The sequence below is a fragment of the Falco punctatus genome (assembly GCF_963210335.1).
Source record: "Falco punctatus genome assembly, chromosome: 2".
In the NCBI taxonomy this organism is placed as follows: domain Eukaryota; kingdom Metazoa; phylum Chordata; class Aves; order Falconiformes; family Falconidae; genus Falco; species Falco punctatus.
This window is the reverse complement of record NC_137581.1, coordinates 63412147-63432813: the sequence shown is the minus strand read 5'-3', so window position 1 is coordinate 63432813 and position 20667 is coordinate 63412147. Positions and strand designations below refer to the sequence as shown.

At 41.3% G+C, this 20667-nt stretch overlaps 1 protein-coding gene across 2 annotated transcripts in view; it reads right to left on the bottom strand.

Annotated features, from left to right (window-relative positions):
• The window catches only part of COL4A2 (collagen type IV alpha 2 chain), a 148907-nt gene that overhangs the window by 20706 nt on the left and 107534 nt on the right, over window positions 1-20667 (bottom strand). For both annotated transcript variants that reach the window (XM_080375525.1, XM_080375524.1), the window contains 14 exons: window positions 18563-18616; window positions 18244-18310; window positions 16744-16845; window positions 16182-16337; window positions 15107-15199; window positions 14636-14802; window positions 11787-11859; window positions 11593-11699; window positions 10190-10391; window positions 9366-9425; window positions 8516-8578; window positions 4852-4959; window positions 2765-2986; window positions 330-491 (listed from right to left, as the gene is read on the bottom strand). In XM_080375525.1, coding sequence (XP_080231651.1) covers window positions 330-491; window positions 2765-2986; window positions 4852-4959; window positions 8516-8578; window positions 9366-9425; window positions 10190-10391; window positions 11593-11699; window positions 11787-11859; window positions 14636-14802; window positions 15107-15199; window positions 16182-16337; window positions 16744-16845; window positions 18244-18310; window positions 18563-18616 — 1636 coding nt within the window. The remainder of the gene's footprint in view (window positions 1-329; window positions 492-2764; window positions 2987-4851; window positions 4960-8515; window positions 8579-9365; window positions 9426-10189; window positions 10392-11592; window positions 11700-11786; window positions 11860-14635; window positions 14803-15106; window positions 15200-16181; window positions 16338-16743; window positions 16846-18243; window positions 18311-18562; window positions 18617-20667) is intronic.

The window sequence follows — 20667 nt, the reverse complement described above, 5'->3', positions numbered from 1 at the left end:
ATCCCCTTTTCCATAAGACTACTCCCATTCGGTAGCTGCCTCCTCCCAGTCTGCCACCAGCAAGTTCTAACCTGGCTTGGTGGGTGGCTATAGAAGGAAAAGCAGCAGCTCTGCCAGTGAGGACCGTCATCACCCTTGCTTCTCACCTGTGATACCAGCACAATTTGCAATCACAGTGTCTGCACCATTGCTGTCATTTCCCTGGCTGGGAATTAAAGTGTGGTATCTGCCACAACCCCAGGCTTAACTTTCTGCTGCAGAAACCATACAGTTGCCCTGCCACAGGGAACCGGCAGGAGGAGTGACACAGGACAGCAATCGTTCCTCACCCACAGGTCCTTGAGAGCCAGGCCTGCCATCTGGCCCACGGTTTCCTGGTGGGCCTGGGAATCCATGTGTTCCTGGTGTTCCTGGCAATCCCATCAAACCGGGGAGACCTTGTGGCCCTGGATCTCCTTTGGGTCCTGGCAAACCTGGGTTACCATCTGCTCCTAAAATGCCATAATCATGCATTAGAGAGCATAAATATCTAGAGAGCTTATTATTACACATAACTTCTGCGTATGCACTAGTCTTTCACAGGGTATGTGTTTCCTTTGAAAATTCAGCGAGAACAGGAAAAGCAAATTAAAAGACTGCTCATTAGTTTTAAAATAATCGACATTACCAGTAATGATCTCAGTATTTGCATTGGAAAGTTTGACTGGCTCTTTCAAATGAACGGAAACAATTTGCACCAGGTGGATATAGGCAGAGCAGTTCTCTTCCATTTTTAACCCCAGTAATTCTGCAATTCCTGATCTCTCTCTTTATCACATACGTCTTTGTAAGAATCAAATCAGGCAGCTGACTGAACCACTGAAATAATGCTCTGTATCTTTTCTAAAATGTGATAGGCAGGAATACAACCATTTAAGGCAGATGGTGGGTTGTGGTTTTGCATTATGCACGAATTTTCAAGTAAGGTCATCACACGGCATTGTTACAAGATTCATACAAACACCTAAGCAAAAAGGCCCTGATTCTACGTGACTTAGTGCACTGGGTGAAAATTTACAGCTCTATGATGTAAAAGCAAAGGAGGTGTCAAGATTTAAAAGGTAATGCCTGCTTTGCATTCAGATTGGAGAAGCGACAGTGTAAGAGACCTCAAAAGTACACGGCACTTCAAAATCCATGCCAAGTGGATCTGTTTCTCGTTATTCAGGTTTTACATCAGTGTAGGTGCACTGGCTTGACTGCAGTTAAGGTGCTTTGTAACTGAGGTCACATAAGGTGAATTTTCTCAACAACAAAATACAGGCTTTAGCTCTCTGTTCTGAGGAGACAGTAGTTTAAGTGGCATAGATGATACGAAGGAATCACTAGCCACTTCATACAAAACTAAAAATCAGTATGAATAATTAAAATTTTCATGTGCTTTTTTTGGAGCCATTCTGTCAGAACTGTAAAATAAATCAGGAACAGAGAAACTAGTAATGCTTTTTCTTTTCGCTGTACTTATTTTTCGTTCTTACTAAAAATCTTAGTTCTACAGAAATGCTTAGAGAGAAGGTACAAAGTCACACAATTTTTTTTCCCCTTTTCAATCCATGTTTTACCTTTAATTCTTCCCCTTTTCAGAGGTGTTAGCGATGTTCTGTGCCTTTTCTCAAACTTGTCAAGTGCCACAGAACTGCCTTCATCTCTTTCCTTCACTCTAGGGCTCTACTGAAGGTGAAACCAGCTCTCCTCACTTCAAATAACTCATGTAATATGATGCTGCTCTTTTTTAAATTGTATTGAAAGTAATGAGAAGAGTCTACAAAACAGGTTCCTGTGATATACCTCCTTGCTTTGAGCTAGTCACACAATTACTACTGCTTTCTCACTTCTGCAACAGGGCAAGGGGGTAATCAGCAGTCCTAAATTTAACTCTGTGTCCAAATGCTACTGAAACTCTGTGTCAGGGGATGCTTATTTCACATATGCTTTTGAGAGTCCTCCACAGAATTCTGAGTGACAAAGTCAGGTTTTGTACATAAACTATGGTTCTCTCTGTTTTCTGTAAGTTTAGCGTGGTTTTTTTTTAGCTCTGTGAAATAGTGAAATAAAATGAACACCCTAAAAAGTTATGAATAAGTATATAATGTTATCTTTTTCTTGTTTCTGAGCGCCCAAAGACTGACCAGGTAAAATGGCTTATTAACATTTACTAAACACTATGACCTCTTAGTTAAAATTTACAAATTCTGCATTAGTGCAATGTGCTATCCTGCGAAGTCATGTCTTAGCCAAACATCGCCTGGCATGGGAAACAATCTCCATATTATGCAGTATGTAAGTGAAAAGTCAGGGTAATAACTATATCACCACTCCCATAACTACAGTGGGGAAAAATTAACAGCACATCTGAACACAACAAAGATGAGCAAAATCTGGTTCTTTGGTATCCAGTTGTAGCTGATTTGCTGTAATGTAATGTGAAGGAATGCTGGCCTTAAGCAATGGATCTCCAGAAGGTGTTTGGAGGACCCAGGCATACTGGTAACAGCTGAGGTAGATGGGGAAGGGCTGGGAGATCATCAGGCACTGGGACTTGATGCTGGGGTCATCAGTACTTCCAACGCTTGGGAGATCATCAGGCACCAGGACTTAATGCTGCGGTCTTCAGTACTTCCAACACATCCTAACACTGTCTCTTACTACTCTCACATCTCCAAAATTTGGCTTAATTTCTATCACACTCTTACTCAAACATTTCTTTATTTGAAATAGTTGTTACCTCTAGCTCCCGGTACTCCTTGATCTCCCGGCATGCCTTTCAACCCTGGGAAGCCAGGGAGCCCGACATCCCCTCGGGAACCTGCTGCTGCTCCTAAAACGTCACCAGGCAGGCCCTTCAGTCCTGCCGCTCCCGGAGCACCGGATTTTCCCGTAAGGCCTGGGTGTCCCTGCAGTCCAGGTAGACCGTTCGGGCCCCTGTCTCCCCTGGGCCCAGTAAAACCTATAAATAAAACAGGGACTAGGTATTACAGGGTTCACTACAAATATTGGGAGTTCAAATCCTAGATACACCACCATAATGCCTTTTATATTACTGTAATTTTCCTTAGTTCTTAGCGGAAACCTATACAATTGAACAAAGTGTTACATGCATGTTTTTAAACCATGTAGCATTTATAAGAACATTTGACCAAATGTGGAAATTGGCAGAACTTACAGATGACCCCTCAGGATCCCTAGTCCTGGGTGATAAAAGATCCACAGCTCCAAGCACAGTTACTTCTGTGCAACTATTTTGACATGGCTATCGCAGCATTTTAAAGATGTCATATTCTGTAAAAAACCAGTTCCTGTACACAAAAACCTGCTTTGATACACAGCAGGGGTAACACATTTCAAGGGGTGAAACTTGAAAAAAAATAGAAATTGCATAACTGGCAAGACCTGGGGGAGTTGCCCAGATGGGTCATTGCTGTTGCTGTTCCCCACACATCTCAAGGGACCAATGCCAATCGCTTCAGACTCTTGATGAAGGAGTGCCACCATCCCTGTCCTCTACCCTGTAGGTGAATGACTGGGAGGGCACAAGCCCCGTTACCACAAATGACAGAGGAAAAGCTTCTTGTGGACTGGGAAACTGGACCTGCACTGGAAGTTAAGTCCAAGCACTGGTGAAAGATAGCATGGAAGACTGCAGAAAATTGCTCTGAGTGCTGACCGCGCTGTGGCCTGGGAGCCTCAATTTAGCATTTAGAGCACTCTTCAGAGCTTAGCAGGGAAAACAGAGGTTCATGGTCCTGCCCTACACTGCACAGAGCATGTTTTATGATGCATCCCTTGCCTGTTGAACAGAAGATGCATGAACTCTTCTTTTGCTTTCTCTTTTGCCACTACAGATGCTGTAGATGAGCCTGAAGAATACTTTCAGGCCATGTGCTGCCTTAGGGAAAAGCAGCAACTGGGCACTGGTTTCGGGAAAGTCTGCAGCACTTCTTTGGAATCTAAGGATTTAGGGCTTTGAAAACAGATAGATGGAGAGAATTTCTAGAGAGCTCCTAAATTAAGTTGCATCAATAGCTCCTGAAATGTGCTACAGAAAAAAACTGGTGCCCATTTCTCTGACCTGATTAACCTGATCAACCACAGGGAAGTGATAGCTTCTGCAGTAACTCTTGCTGGACTGACTGATGATCCATGAACATACTCACTGGAGCTTACATGAGTATGCAGTGCCATTATTTGAGGCTCATCTGACTTACTATCTATGAACAGATCAACTGTACATGCAATTAATTCATGTGTCTTGGACATCCTGGAACCTCTGGAGAGATACAGAAGCCCTGGGATTTAATCTGTACCTGTTACAGACTAGCCTAAAATATGACAGGTACTGAACACTTGCAAACACTGTTGCCACCTACGGCCAAGGTGAGTAGCTAGTACTCTGCCTCTGATACATCCAGTATAATTTATGCTAATGCTGGAATGAGTTAAATAGAAATACTAATACTAGTATTTTTTCCTTTCTGCATCATAATTCTAAGTATATTCCATCTGGAATCTGAAATATCTTGTTATTGAATTTATTTATTTCTATGTGAATGTCATGAATTTTTACTGTCACACAATTTTGCACTATAAAGAAGATTTTAAAAGGTTGGAGTCTATGTTACTTTTCGTAATTACAGAAGTTGCAGGAAATCCTTTTAATTTGAAAAATAGCAGTTTTGTATAATAAATTAATGTTTGAACGTGGAAGGGAAGATAAGTGAAAAATGTATCTGGAATCAAGTTTTTCTGTTTCAGTGACTATAGTAAAGAGGCCAAAAGTATATAAAGAATGACTAATTAATTATGTCAATATACCTGGAGGACCTGGGTATCCTTCCCGACCTGGATCACCTCGTGTACCATTTGGCCCTGGGTAGCCCTTCGGACCTGGATCACCTGGGAATCCTCTCACACCTTTTGCACCTAAATTATATAAAAGAAAGTAAATAAGTGTGATCCGAACAAACAAAACAGAAATGTGCATATAATGTAAGAAAAGGTAGTGGTAAATAACATCATGTGTTTTTGGATGCAGAGATGAAAATTTTGTTTAAATTAAACGGGATGACACTGTAGCTCTTTAGCAGTACTCAAGATCAGCATCAAGACACGGACCAAAATCTAGGCTAAGTGCTCTTACAAACACAGATTAATGTGACTTAAAGACTAATGATATGGAGACTACTAGGGTGAAAATAATCTCACAGACTTTTGGAGACTTTATTTTGTAAATTAAGGCTTTTAGCTTAAGGTCAAAAGCCAATGTCAAAGAAGAATGCTCAGCAGAAACAGGCATGAGATGCTGTAGCAAGAGCCAATTTTTCTCTTTCCTGCTCTACTGATCACAGAACAAAAAGAGACTGGTTTAGATAAACATGAAATAGAAATGTAAGGCTAAAGGTTAGATCTAATCATCCTAGAAACTGAATACAAATTAACCAGCCTACTTACTATATTTGTAACAGTACAGGCCTATAGCTTTGGTAGGAAAAGAAGGGCTGTGCCCTGGAAAAGTGTTCCTCTGGCACTGAACTCATGTTCATATCAAGTTATATCCTGACAAGTAAAATAAGACTTCACTTCCTTGTGATTTGACATTTGGGTAAGGGCAAATATTACTGTTTCTTAACATCTCAAAACCTGCAAGCATTTTGTAGGATTCTTTTGTTAAGTTTATGAAATTATATTATTTTTATGTTATATTATTATTTTATGTTTTTTCCATACAATAGTTTTATTACATGAGTCTCCCTAATTCATTGTCTTCCAAGATCAAGATATTTTGGTAAAGTTCTTTGAAAATAATTCCTGTGGAATGCTTTGTTTCCCTACCCCTCCCGCTCCTCAAACTCCTTAAGTTTCCAGCTAAGGCCTGAAAGTCAACGACATGCTTTAACATTTTAAATGTTGTTGCTTATCGTCACCATGAACTGCAACTCTTTTATTTATGACACTGAAAGCAATTTTCTCTCTACTTCTAACTATGACAAACCAAGGAAAATACCACTTGAATTTTGAGACTTCCTTGTACTTTAGTTTTCTGAATTTCCATTATTTAACCATGATTTTTTGCAGTTTTAGCTGTTGTCTGTGAAGGGGAGAAGGAAACCTTTTAAAAGATCACAAATAAGGTGCATATAAATGGCCAATAGCATCTTCCCGGTGCCATACAAAACTATTGTTCTCTCCCTTATATGAACAATAACTTATCAGAAAGCAATTAAAAAGAAAAATCCTTTCTTTTAGGTCTCAGTGAAAGATTCTAATGTACCTCTTACCCAAATAGCATCTTGGTTTTCTTTCCCATCTGTAATAACTGACTTTTCATTCATTCCGTTCAGTATTGCACTAATTAAAAAGCCATGTTAGAGAAAGAAGGTGGCAGATGGAGAACGCAACCACTGCTTACCACGTATTTCAGTAACTCATTATGTGACATTAGCTCGTGTTAACATGTTGTGCCAAACAGTAGTAAGAAAAAGGTTTTATTTTAGATCAGTGTTTAGTTTGCAATTGCTTTAGCTGTTTTTGAAACAGAAAACAACTTAAACATTTCATTCAACAGTGATCACATAGGTCTTGAGACTACTGAATAACCAGGATGTAACTTAGGGTGGGCTGTGTATGTTGCCAGGAATTTCAAAAGAAGTCAAGGACATAAGGGTGTGAGACTACAAAGATTACTTCTTGGTTGATACACTGGGTGCCATCAGCACCCAGGACACTGAGAGACTTGGTTGTCTATAGCAGAACTCCATCCTGGCTGAAAAGGAGGAGGGAAATCTTGTGGACAAACCCACATCACTCTAAGCAGACAATGAAAATAGTGTAAAGGAGGTGTTGGTGCTTTTATGCCAATGTGGAGAATGGGGGTAGGAATGATGCTCCAGGAAGCTAGACTGACACAGCTATAGCAACAAGAACCTGCAAAAAGCTGCAAAATGTGCCCTGTTCCTCCTGGGTTTCCAGCTCCAGAACTGCCTCAGGCTGAAAGTTGGCTATGAACAGAATTCTGCACTGGACTCAGCAAGGGGCCTTTTCCAGTTTTTGGAGGGAAGGGATGCAAAAAAAAAAAAAAAAAAAAATCTTAAATTTACTAAAACATATGAGCTGACAAAGAAAGATTTGTGATAGAGTTAACCAAGGGCACAAAATACAAAACACACAAAACCAGCATCACTTGTGTTACAGCAGTCTTACAGCTAGGAGTTAAATCTGACTGTATTTGCTGAAAGAAAAACCTTCCAGCTCATGTGAATGAAAGAATAAACGAATTGGCATACTCAGAAAAAAATTACAAAAATGGCAAAGAAAAAAACCTTTCAGAAGCATTCATAACAACAAACTAAGCCATTAGGACTAAGGAAACACAGGTCAGAGATACACATCATCTTTCAACAGAGTGAAAATGTTCCCTTTTAAGATCCATTAGTCTCTGATAAATCAGTCCATCAATCCATGCATGCCATAATAAACCTTGCGCTGGAAACCCCCCCGCCCAAGCTTGACCTTAAAATTTATAGCCCAGATTTCTGACCTTGGCTAAAGTATGGGGGGCATAGGAATGGGTGCATCAAGAATTTTACATTTCCCCAGAGTCTGAAGGACCCAGTCATGGTTTTCGTCAGTACTTTTACCAGCTGGTGATGAGAAGGATTTCTGAAAAATAGCTTTATTGCTTAGGCTGGGAGTACACAAACTTATGGGAACTACCAGCACTGGTCAGAGGATCCCTTTTCAAGGCCAATCATTACGACCACTCAGTACACCTGGTCCACATTTCTCTCAATTCCATCTCACACAGTCCTTCAGACCGTGTCCCCACCTCCTTTTCCTCTTCCTTTTGGAAAGAGGTGGGGAAACTTCAGTGCTGTGAAGGCCCAGGATCACCAGTTGGTCCCTATGGGCTATGGTGGACCAGCTTTGCAAGGAAAAGCATGCATGGCTACAGACAGCACAACTGCATTGCATCAGACAACCCGGCCCTTTACAGCGAGCTGTCTTAAAAGCCTTTAGGCTTGCATGTACTGAAGGCACTCTGTATATCACATGAGGAGAAATAGTAGGAAGGATCTTCCACAGTCCTCCATTGCAACCTTTTATCACCCTGCTCTCAAGAGGACAGGATTTTTCCTTGTTGAAGTGTCCAGTCAGCTCTGAGAGACCTCAGTATACTCTCTAGCAATAAACTCTCTCTGTAACTCTTACTTACCTGCATGTGGAGAATAGCAAATGAGCTGTGCTTTCTGCCTCCTGTTTTATGGCTGACCCTTATTAGCAAAGGCAGAATTAGCTCAGGAACAGCGCAGCCACCTGGGATGCATGCTGCTTAGATCTCTCTGCTGGCTTCAAGCTACCTCTGCCTTCCACTGTAATTTCTAAAACTTGCTGCCTGCTAAGGCTCAACTTTAATAGATCTGGCAAGATCTCCCTCAAAATGTCGTGTGTGTGTGAAACAAAGGTGAAGGCAAAACGTTACCTGTGGCTCCTGGCAGTCCTGGCTTGCCTTGGGATCCCTTTGGTGGCCTCACACAGCCCGCACCTGCAAATGAAGAGGGTTAATAGCACTGTATGTGCTCAAATGCTGCCTCTCATCAGCTCTGCACCTGCAGTTGAGATCACATCATTAAAGTAGGTGAATGAAATTAACAGGCAAAACCTTAATTTAAAAAAGGTTTTATTTTTCACTAGAAAAAAATTATTGGTCGTGGGTAGTAGCATTTTCAGGGGAGCACTCACACTGAGCTGCATCCCAACAGCTGCTCTTCTGCCTGTTTTGCAGAGGCTATGGTGGCTGCTCCAGCTAGACTGGCATAGGAAGGGTAGTCCAAACTCATGGATGAATGTATTTTTCAGAGTGAGAGAGACACTTAGTTTCCCTGTGGGCAATTTATACCCCTGAAGCAATAAAGTAAATTTTTGGTAGAAATGAAAGGGTTTTTTCTTTATGGGTCAAATTGCACTGAAAATCTTCACTCAAAGATTTTCTTTAAAAAAAGTTGCTTACATTTTCTTGGGCACCTAATTTCTGGGACCATCATTAAAATTGCATGGTAATGATTATTTTGTCACAATAAATACTCAGGAGCAATGAAATAAAGACTTTAAAGAATTGCAAGAATAAAACTACAATAATTTTAGAATATGTACAATTTGATTAAATTACTTTAGAGCTACATACATTATATGCATGGTTATTTGTGACCTGAAGTTCAAATAGTTTACAATCAAGAGCATCCAAAGCAGTCATCAGAAAGTAAGCATCAAGCCATAAGAGCAGCATAAGACTAAATATTAAAATATATTCAAGCCATTTGTATGTACAGTACCTGACCATATTGGCTCAGTTGCATCTCCTCTAGAAAAGTCTTCAGTGACCTGCCCACAATCTTATGAGCCAAGAAGGAAAAGATAGTTATTATTTAAAAGAGATAAATTGTAAAACACTCTCAATTCTAACTAAAATGTCTGTTACAACATCCGATAATGCACTCTCATATGTATTATGCATACATGCAACACAAACTATTTCCTATAACATACTGGAACTCTCTATCCATATATTAATTAGATCCAGGCTTGAAACCTAACCCAGTCAGAATTAGGAGGCTCTGTGTCCCAGGCACTGTGCAGGGTTGGCAGGTGCCTGCTCTGGCTTGAATATTCTGCCAGGCATCCTGAAGTTGTGCGATAGAACTTTGAGCCTGAGCTCTTGTGAATGTAGCTCTGGCATTCTTATGCTGGAAGGGACTTGGAAAGCTGCAGAGACACTATGAAGAGATCTGAAAGATGGGTACATGATTTTCTCTGGTCATTTAAAAGATTATGTTGGATGGGAAAGACCAGAGAAAACCACCTGTGAGTACTCCAACAGCAGGATGTCGCTCCATTGCTTCTGACTGCTTAAAACCTGAAAGATGTTACTTGCTGGCACTAAGACATTCATTCATGCTATTTCAATACCTGACATCAAACTGCTGGGACCTCGGAAGTATTTCCTTTTTTAAGATTTCTGTACAACTAATATAAGCGATCCCTTTTCACCCCAATAACCTCCCTTTTCAACAGCGTGCTGCACAGATGCTGCACACAATTCAGTAATGATCTCCCATGGCTTTGCTGTAAGACAGAGTGACTATTAGAAGTGCCTTACCTAGTTGGCCAGGCTCTCCTGGCAGACCGGGCAGACCTGGAGGTCCTGGGTTTCCATCTTGTCCATGGTCACCTGGAGGACCCCGGTACCCTTTTGGGCCAGGAAATCCTTCACCTGGCAGGCCTGCTTCTCCCGGAAAGCCCTTTGGGCCTAATTCACCTGGATAACCAGGATCACCAGGGAAACCTCTGATACTGTCACCCTGTGGGAAGTGAACACAGGTGGTCACTCCTGACTTTGTTGACGAAACAAACATAACTCAAACAGTTGAACTACTCTCAAGAATGACATCTTAGAGGCAGTAATTTCTCAGCATTCTCAGCAGTTGCATCCCAGCTCTTTAAATCAATATTGCAAATAAAATATTTTTTTTGAAATAATCATCTGACATTCATTTAGACCCTATGGAAGAAAAGGCACAAGAGAAGCACTCTTAGAGGGAGCGCTCCCCTAAGAATGCGGACCCATGAATGGCACTTGGGCAACATGAATCACTGCTGTAGAGAGGCTTACTGCCCTTTCTGAAAAGCTGCAAGTGCATTTTGGGGAAACCATATGCATCACTAGAAATGTTCTGTGCGTCATTTACTTCTGAGACCTTGAGAAAAGCTAACATAAAATTGTGCCGTGCCCAAGTGGGCAGATTTTTTCTGTGTCTGTTTCTCTAGTGATATTTCCACACTATTGAATCAACATCTTACAAACCTCACTAGAAAATGTTTCCATTGTTTCCAGCCTCAGACGTATCAGAAAGTACCATATTTACTGGTATGAAAAAGCAGTGTGGTCCAGATTGGGTAATATGGCTCCAGCCCATTTTCAAATATCATGTAAGAGCACCCCAGGGTCCAAAACACCATTTATGATGGGTGAGATGAATTCCTCTTGCAAGGTATTTAATTTTTTCTTTTGCCTACCGAAGGAACTTAGAAAATGAACTGAGACTACATGTCTCACTACTAGATGGCTACAGTTAGTGAGGTGCTATCAAGCATATATATGATGACACAACCTACATTTTGGGGGTGTAAAATTGTGGTAAATTTTGCTTTTCTTTAACTTAGTCATAACAAAGTTGTTGATGTTCTGTCTCTCTTAGACAATGCTAGAAGGAGTCACTAATAAACCAATAATTATCACAAACTAACCAGTAATACAAGCTGGCCTAAATGGGTTATACAGTACTACTCAGTTGTTTAAATAAAATGGAAATAAAAGTGAAAGATGTTATAAAAACCCTGAGAGCAAGCCTGATGTTTAATGCATCAATAACCAGCAAAGCCAGTCTAAGTTGTGCATCGTTATCTGTGAGAGAAGGATAGCCTGGTGATCATAACAGCTCAGAATTAAATGCATTAGCAATTGAGTGTGGTGGAAACGATCTAACTGCATTTGCTACCTACCGGAAGGCCAGGCTGTCCTGGTAAACCATCTAATCCATCTCTGCCTGGGAAACCATCTTCACCTCTGATACCAGGCAGCCCAGGATCTCCTCGGATTCCTTTGGTGCCTAAAGAAGACCCTTCATTGTGAGACCAATCTCTCATGAAAGGTATAAACAATAGCAAAATACAAGTGGTATGAATTTTTACTTTACCTTTTGTAGTTATGTACAAAGAATTTCCCTTTTCTCCTTTTGGTCCAGGAAATCCATGTTGACCTGGAAATCCCTGGTTTTACATACATTGAAAAGAAAAAAAGAAACAGAACCACTTAAAAAATAAGTATCAAGATTGCATTTCCACTGCCCTGCTTAAAAAAATAAGTCTCCTGAAGTTTTACTGCTTCCCCGTTATTTTCTGTGAATGATTTCCTCTTCAGTAATCCTGTTCTTGTGCCTGAATCTTTATTAATATGCTTTAACAGACAAGATCTATGTTACCAAGGCATGGCAGGGGAGCTTCTGCATGAGGATGGCATTGGGAGAGCTGTGGCTTTCCATGAGCTAGAGTCCTGCAGATGACCGCAGCTGCAGAACTGCATTGGAGAAAACATGGTTAATTACTCAATGTTAGCCACTGAAGAAAATGCTGTAAGCAACTCTTAGGCACCACGGAAACAAAAATCAGTGTTACATTGACCTGCAGCCCCTCCTGCCCAGCACTATGTAAGAGGACAGCCTCATAGCTGGTGGTGGATTGTGATTCACAACACTGTTGTGAGGCTGAAAAGTAGCACTGTCTTCATTTACCAGAGACAAGAACTTGGGCAGAGTGATTCAGTGACCTACCCCACATCACAGACCTATGGGAAAGGTTTTGGTTAGAAGGGAGAGCTGGAGGTCCTTGGTGCAACCCAGAACTTGGAGCTAGAGCAGGCTGCTCAGGGCCTTGCCCAGGCAAGCTTTGAAAATCTCCAAGGACGGAGATTTCCTTTTTTGCAAAGGCAAATGGTGATGAAGCTAAAGACCAGTCCCTGGCATTCCTGATGCCTTGGCATAATGCAGAATCCTCCTGAACAGCCCACCTGAAAAGTGGTACTGCTGACTTCTGCCCAAGAGCCTTTCAATCATGGGACCAAACCCATGGTAGGTGCCAAGGCCCAGAGGTTACAGACTCATTTAACATTGACTATTTTACACCAGTTAGCTTTAGTTCTGAACTACATTCATGCTCACTAAAATACAAGCCGCACGTGCTAGGTTTTCCCTAGCCTCCTCTTAATGAATTCCAGGGCAGACACTGAATTAAAGGGATGTACCTGATGCATTTATTTTTTATTTAAAACACTCCTGTGCCATACAGTATTTAAAAGGCTGTCTTTTGCATCACTGCCTTTTACTGACATTCTCCAAGATTTTCTTGGGTGAAAAAGCACGTGTGGAAACTGTATGTCAGCTACAGGTCATCTCTACAATACAGGTTTGCAGTTCTGTAAGTCTACGGTGGGAGATGAGATTTGAGTATAAGGATCCTGCTTTACCCGGGCCATATTTGCAGACTGCTTTTTTATGGTCAGTGAAGCCACATCTATACACCACAGTAAAGATGTTTCTTCTGGACATTGCTTTTTACAGGGCAAAAGAAATGTCAGGAACTTAATATCATGTGTACTATTTCACTGACTATATGACTGCAGGAATCTTCAGCAGTAATACTGCATTAATAATATGATGTTCACATTGCTATTTTTTGCTCTTCGAGGCTTAGATGTTGTTTACAATGAAATTTAGCACACAGGTGTTTTCAAAGTGTTTTCCAGCTGTTTCCAATTTCTTTTTCTCCACAGAAAAAAATACCCTTTGCTTTGGATAAAATGTTATTTTCATTAAATTGGTATAGATCTGATCTAGATTAAGTGTATTTATTGTCCATATGTGTAACTTGTTGAACATGCTCAGAGTTATGGAGTCACTTCTGCCTAAGAAAATGGACCAAGAATATTTAACTTAAATTATTTTACTCTGAATTTGTTGCAGACCAAAAGCTGAGATAAAGTCAGGGCTTTGCCGCTATGCTATGTCTATACTACATCTATACTACTGTCTGTTCTGTAGTAACTTAAATCCTGGGACGAAGATACTGAAATTCTTCATTTCAAAGGCAAAAAGCCTTGCAGAACTCGCAAATTTTTAACCAGTTTCAACACTGAACTTTTTGAAAATATTTCTGTCAAAATTTTATGACTTCTAGAAAGTATAACTTCTCATACAAGTATTTTGAATTTTCAGAAAAAAGTACTTTTTCTGCTTTTTTTGACAGCCACAATCAAGTCAAAGTTTATTTTATTTTAATCCTAAAAAATCCCAAACTTAGGCTAGTTGTGAGCATTTGTATTTTTAATGTTCGGAACGGCCTAAAGCACTAACTGAAACATTATGTTTGCTCTGACATCTTTGCAAAAACAAAATCAGTTTTGGGCAAGCTTTACAAAGATTTTATTCTAAAATCTCGAGAGATGTGAATTCCTGAAGTCAGTTCTGACTGTGAGGAGCCATGATGCAGCTGGCATACTATATAGCACAGCACCTTTAAAAGTAAATAACAAGCAAGCAATTATAAACACAGCCTTTTTCTGTGGGTTATTGAATGGTGGGTTTTAGGAAGACTTAATGTATTGTAAGCAAGAACCTTACATTTCATCATTTTGACATATGCATCTTATTAGCAACAACCTTAAGTTACTACCAGAATTGTTACCCTTCTAGATGGTCAGATCATACTTAGTACTACAGCTGGATGAAAGGGTTCTGCTGAAACAGCTTTACTTAAATGGAAAGATTGTGGAAATCTTTTGCTCTTCCCAAAACATCCTATTTTCACCTCCATACTAGCAATTTTTGGCTTTCTGAATTTTGTAGATAGCAATCTGAAAGCTGTTGAAGTGGCACACAAAACCCTAAATAATGAATTTCACTGTTTTTCCATGGAGCTTTTCCATAGCTTGGATTTTTTTTTTTTTCTAGTAGGAATATAAAACTATGCAATAAAGAATCATGTATCTCACTTTTGCTCCAGGGTAGCCAGGAATACCATGTGGTCCTTGATCACCAGGTTCTCCTTTCCTCCCAGGCTGGCCAGGGGTTCCTGGAAAGCCAGGAGGGCCAGGAGGACCAGTAGACCCCCTTCTCATTTCATCACCCACAAGGCATGTACTGCAGTCCCCTTCTTCGCCTAAGGAAAGGATTGGCAAGAGAAGAAAGAGTGCTCTGTCACAACAAATAGATGTTCAGCTCTATTAATTTTATATATAGACTTGAGAATACTTGAGTAGTTTTTCAAATACTTGAGAAAAGTACTTCTTTTTTTGGTTTTTTTTTTTTTTTTCTTACAAGAAACTAACATAGTGTTTCTGTGTTGTGTTAGCCCCGGATCAAATTCATCAGTCCCCAGGCATGCCATAAACTCAGACTGAATACGACAGGAGCTTTACACAATTAACAGCAGGTCGTCTACTGACTTATCTGTTATGACCTACCTTTAGGTCCTTTTTGCCCTCTTGGCCCAGGGAAGCCTTGCATGCCAAATCTACCTGGCTGCCCCTCCTGTCCTTTTAATCCAAAGAGAGAACCTAGAAGTTTAATTGAATAAAAATATATATTAACCTACTGTAGATTTACTCTTTTTCTCTTTCCTCCCTGTTCCTTTGAGCTGCACTGCATCTGCCCTTTTCTGTTTCCGCTAATGTCATTTACTGCCTAACCCAGCCTACTACCTACCCCCAGCTCTCTGCCTCGCTCCCAGCTTCCCACACCTGTTCTCAGTTGCTCCCATCTGCTGTAGCAGATGATCCTTGTCATACTTTGCTCTCTCTCACCCTGAATTCCTTTGCAGTAGCACAGACCGCTTGCTCTGGATCACCTTCTGCACATCCTTCTGTCCGCTCCTGCTCTTGCACTGCAGTGTGGCCCTTTTCGCAGAGGCACGGCACAATCTCGGTCAGAAGTGGCCTCTGGAGGCCACCTGGTCCAATCCTCTGCTTAAACCAGGGTCAGCCTCAAAGTTACAGCAAGTTGCTCAGGGCCTTGTCCAGCTGAGTATCTCCAAAGATGGAGAGTCTACAACCTTTCTGGGCAAACTGTTCCCCTCACGGTGAAAAAGGTTTTCCTAATATCTAAACAGAACTTCTCTGTTGCAGCTTGTGATCATTGCTTCTTTCCCTGTTGCTGTGCTCCTCAGCGAGGCATCTGATTCCATTTTCCCTACAACCTCGCAAGAGGCAGGGAAAGATAGCAGTCAAATTCCCCTTAGCTTTCTCTTCTACAGACTAAGGAAGAAATCCAGCTCTCTCAAGACACTCCTTGACACTCATATCCTCCCGCAGCCTGAAACAGACCTCCTTTGCTTTCAAATGTTGCCAGGAATGTCTGAAAATCATGTAAACCTCTCCTTCATTGACAAATATACAACACTTCTCCCCTGTGTGTCCTCCCCGCTACTCATTTAGTTTCATTCCCACAATCTACTTTCACACTTTGCCTTGCCAACAGCTATCTTTCAACACAAGCAGAGATGTTCCTGTGAATGCTCATCATCTCTCTTCATGCACTTACCAGGGGATCCAGTAGGACCAGGTGGACCACGGAGTCCTGGTGCACCGTGCTTACCCGGAAACCCAGGGGGACCTGCCTGGTAAGCTGGAGATCCTAATTCACCTTTTTCACCCTTTGGTCCCATTTCTCCAGGTAAGCCTGGCTTATCCCCATCCGCTGAAACAGAACCAGGGAAGAAGTTCAGAACAGTTTCTTAACAATGCTGCTCAAAGAGCTGTAAAGTAGCAGAAGGGAAAGGTCATACAACTGCATCCAGAATGCAAGGAAAAATGGAGATATTTAGCATGGAGCAAAAATGGTAACTGCACTTTTCACTTGAGCAAAATCACTGTCAGTTATGAAGCAAGGCTCTGTCATCATCTCTATTTCTGTTGTTTTGTCAGAGACCCATCGAGGCTGAAGGAAAATGGCCCCCTCAGTTTTTTTGCCCCTGCAGTTAGTTATTTACCACTCTGCATTGTGTATTCCACAGTCTGCACAGGTATTTCCCCCACCCTGACCCTGTTCAGTTAAAACTCGCTATAAAATTAAACTATTGGAACATGTGTTGCTGGCGTGTTACCATCAGAGAATCCAGGAAGACCAGGCGGCCCACGATCTCCCTCCTCTCCTGGGTCTCCCTGTAGTCCAGAAACACCTGGGAAGCCTGGGTCACCTCTTGCTCCTGAAAGACATCCCCAGTTCCACAAAACACATTAGTGTGATGCTGTTTGTGACTCATAAATGCTGACTTGTGATACACTGCAGATTGCTCAGTTCTTAAAAAGTAAGAATTAAGAACTTCAAGGGCTTCAGAATATTAGAATATAGAATTATTTCTTAAAGGTAACATTAGAAATGCAAAAACCTGCTACCTCATGCTGTGTCAGTCTGAATAAAGAAATACATCTGAGGTATTTCTGTAAAGCCCAAATTCCTGGGAGCTGAGCACGACCTGTGACAGGAATGGTGTGAAGCCACCAAGCCCAGGAAAAAGGAGAGCATCTCTCAGCTCTTACCAATACGCTGCTAGAGCTACATTACTCTGGGAAGCACAGAAGACCAGGTGTCTGAGGAGAGCCCCTCTTTTTCCTACAAGAAGTTGCCATTATAACAGATGTATATGTAAGCTTTCCTCTGCTCCCCAGTACCTAAAGCATCTGCCTGTGCCCAGCTATTGCCTGCAGAAAGTATCATCCTCTTATCAAAGGTCAATGATACTTAGAGGATATACAGTGTATCCAGCCTCCTGCCTGCTTTCTCCTGCTCCAAAGAGCCTGTCAGGGTATTTGGTGTGATCTGAACAATATATTGGGCCTCTTGACCCCTTTTTCTGGGAGGAAGGCAACCATTCATTGTTAGACTCTGGCTTTCAATAAGACTAGTAAACTCAGTGGTATGAGGACACAGGCTGGGGCAATGGCATGTGATCTTACTGTTTGCTGGCACCTTCCCTGGAATAGTTTTGGCCTTGATGAACTGATATCACCTTCTACGTGTTTCTAGTCTGGCCAGTCAGAGCCACTACAGCTCTGCAGGACAGCTGACAGTAGGTGCTACAAGTCTAGTGAAAGATCACAAAGGAAATCTGCCAATTTAAAACAGGAAAAAAAATTCCTCTTCTATTCCTCAAGGCTTTTAAGATGTTGGTTTTGGGGTTTTTTTTGGTTGGTTGTTTTTTTTTTTTTTTCTTCTAAATACTAGCTTATAAGAATGGTGTCTGCTGTGCTGTCACTGCTGCACTTTATCCCGTCTCTGAAATGATGCAAAAGACAGACTCTCCCATTCTTCCTTTCACTGGACAACAAAGTCACACACCTTTTTGCTTGCTTTTTCTCTGTGGACACAGGAATGCATGCATGCCTTTTGTATGGCAATTCAGCTTCAGCAGGAGTGACCAAGAAGCCACTTGTCTGCAAAAATGTGATTAGGGCACTCTCTCAGAAGGCAATTATACCTTCTGGAACAGTTTAGCAAACACAGTGGTTTAGGAAGTTGAATTATCAAGAGTTTCATGCTTTTGATCTATGTAGAAGATAGTAAAACACAGTTCAGATAAGCAATCTAAGCGAAGAAGACATACCTTTCCTTGGGATACGGGAAGGAAAATAGGAAACTGGTCCTGGAGGACCAATCTCCCCTGGCTCCCCCTGTTAACAGAAGTTGGAGTATCACATCTAAGCACATTATTCTAGAGAATTTCTTTTAAAATGGAAAGGTATGCCCATGAAACACAAAGAAATAAACTTTCAAAAGCACTTTAAAAAAATCTCAGAGATTTCAGTTTAACAACCCATGTAACCAGTTCTACAATGACGCCAAACAATTGTTATTACATGACAGGAAAGAAAGCAAAATGACATCTGTTTTATTGCTTCTAGCAAATGAAAGTAAAGCAGTACCTTGCTTCCTCTAGGACCATAACCACCTGATGGACCATCAAATCCTGGAATACCCTGTAATACACATAAAAATGATTAACTTTTCCTTTATCAGAGAGAGAATAAAATTACTTGGTCTGTAGCAGCTGGCTTCCTCTGATGTTAGTGTGAAAACTATGCAACAGAGCTGAGCAGTTTGTCTACTGGGCGTGTAGTTACTTGGGCGATACCATTCAGTCCCCCTGTGTTTTGATGCTCCATCTCTTGGACCAAGTCTAACTCCTGTCAAAGGCCAGAGGGACCTGCTGCAGCGCAGGCTCTGTTGCCCCTGGCAGTGGCACAGATGGAAGGAGCACCTGCACTTTAAACCATTCTGTGGAGGCTGCAGGATGAGGGAGGAGAAAGGGGATCCCCTCCGTGCTAGTTGGCCCTGAGACACGTGGGCCAGGCAGCCAGAACACACCAAGCTGCTGCAAAAAGACTAAATGAGTCTGAATCACTACAAGTGGACATATTTTCACTGGAATGCAAACAGCGAGCAGCAAAACAGCGCTGAAGTGCACAGGTCCTTTTTGCTGTTTTCCAGGTGGCTGGAACATGTTTAGCCAAAGAGAGGTTCCCTGGCTGACCAAGAAAAACTCAGGACCAGCCTTGAAGGTGCCTTCATCCAACTCTCCCACCCTTGGGCACGTTGTATCCCAGAGAAAATCTTCCATCCCTACCTCAGCAAATGTTATAACATTTAAGGTGCTGCCCACTTCATTCTTTTAAAAGGTTTGAAATCCAAAGCATGTGTATTAAAAAATGTGTGGTAAAACATAGTACATCCTATCACATGAAAGCATATTTTAGTTGCTGGGAGTGCACAGAACAAAGTGCAGATTTCAGTGGTACTGATACAGAAAAGATAATCTCTTCTGTGTGCTTTACTCAGCTCTTTTGACAACTTTAGTCCTCTACAGAAAATGTTCGTACGTACTCTGGAAAGAGACCAATGTTAAAAAGCTAAGCTTTTAGTAGAAAACAGTGGCTAGATCATCAACTGATATCAATTAACACAGTTTCACTGAAACCAGTAGATCTGTATAATTCATACCAGTTAGATTATTCACCAGCTTTTTTAAAATTCAGCATCTCCCGAGTTTCACAGTGGGTACAACTCCTATACGGAACCTGAATGTGAATAACAAGCTCTGTAAGTCACTTATGCCGTTTTGAAGCACTACAAATACCACAGCTCTCAGCAAGATGCCACAAACTGGACGGCACACTCCAGAGACCTTTCCATAATGGCAACCGTACACCACTACATCAGAAAAGGAGCCTCTTGAGCATCAGGTGTAAAACCCGTTGACACTAGGTGGAGCTAGTGGTCTAAAAGTGAAGCCAGCAGCCCTCATTGCGCCCATCTGTGTGCAAGCGGGACTTAAACCATCCTTTCTTTCTTTAGAATCAAATCACTCAAAAATCAACAAAAAGGAGGTCATTGGGAACAGTAGATTGAGTAGGCTGTCCCCTCTTATACATATGTTATACAGTGATACTCCATCCAAACTGATGCACCTTCTGGTAAAATTGTTGCTGAGATCCACCCTCAATAAGGGGAAGATGCTGACCATTTCTGACTGCGGTATGGAGTATGACTTAACCTATGTTAAGGTCAACCAGCGGGCTTCCATGGGTTTTGCATCAGCCTCTCCACATATGTATTACTGATAGCATATTCCCTTCCACACTGCCAGGTTTTGTAATTGGACCAAATAGCTGCGCAAATGTGATTTTTCATATTTTGTGTATTTATGTCCCATGTGTTTCATGTTATTATTGTTATGCCTGGCTGCAGGACAAATCCTTTAAACAACTAAGGATGAAGAAGTACAGAAAAGTCGTGCATCCCACAGCTATTTGAATACCTCATGGAAGTGATTTCTAATGCTGACTGAAGAAGCCTTTTTCTGAGACCAAACAGAAAGTATTTTAAATATTTGGGTGTATTTCCATGGGGACAGAGATCTAACTGGTATATTTATCAGTTTCCTTCTCTTCTTCTTCTTTTGTGATATTCAAGATAACCATACATCTCAATCACATCTGTAGATAGCTATTAAAAAAAAAGTTTCTGCATT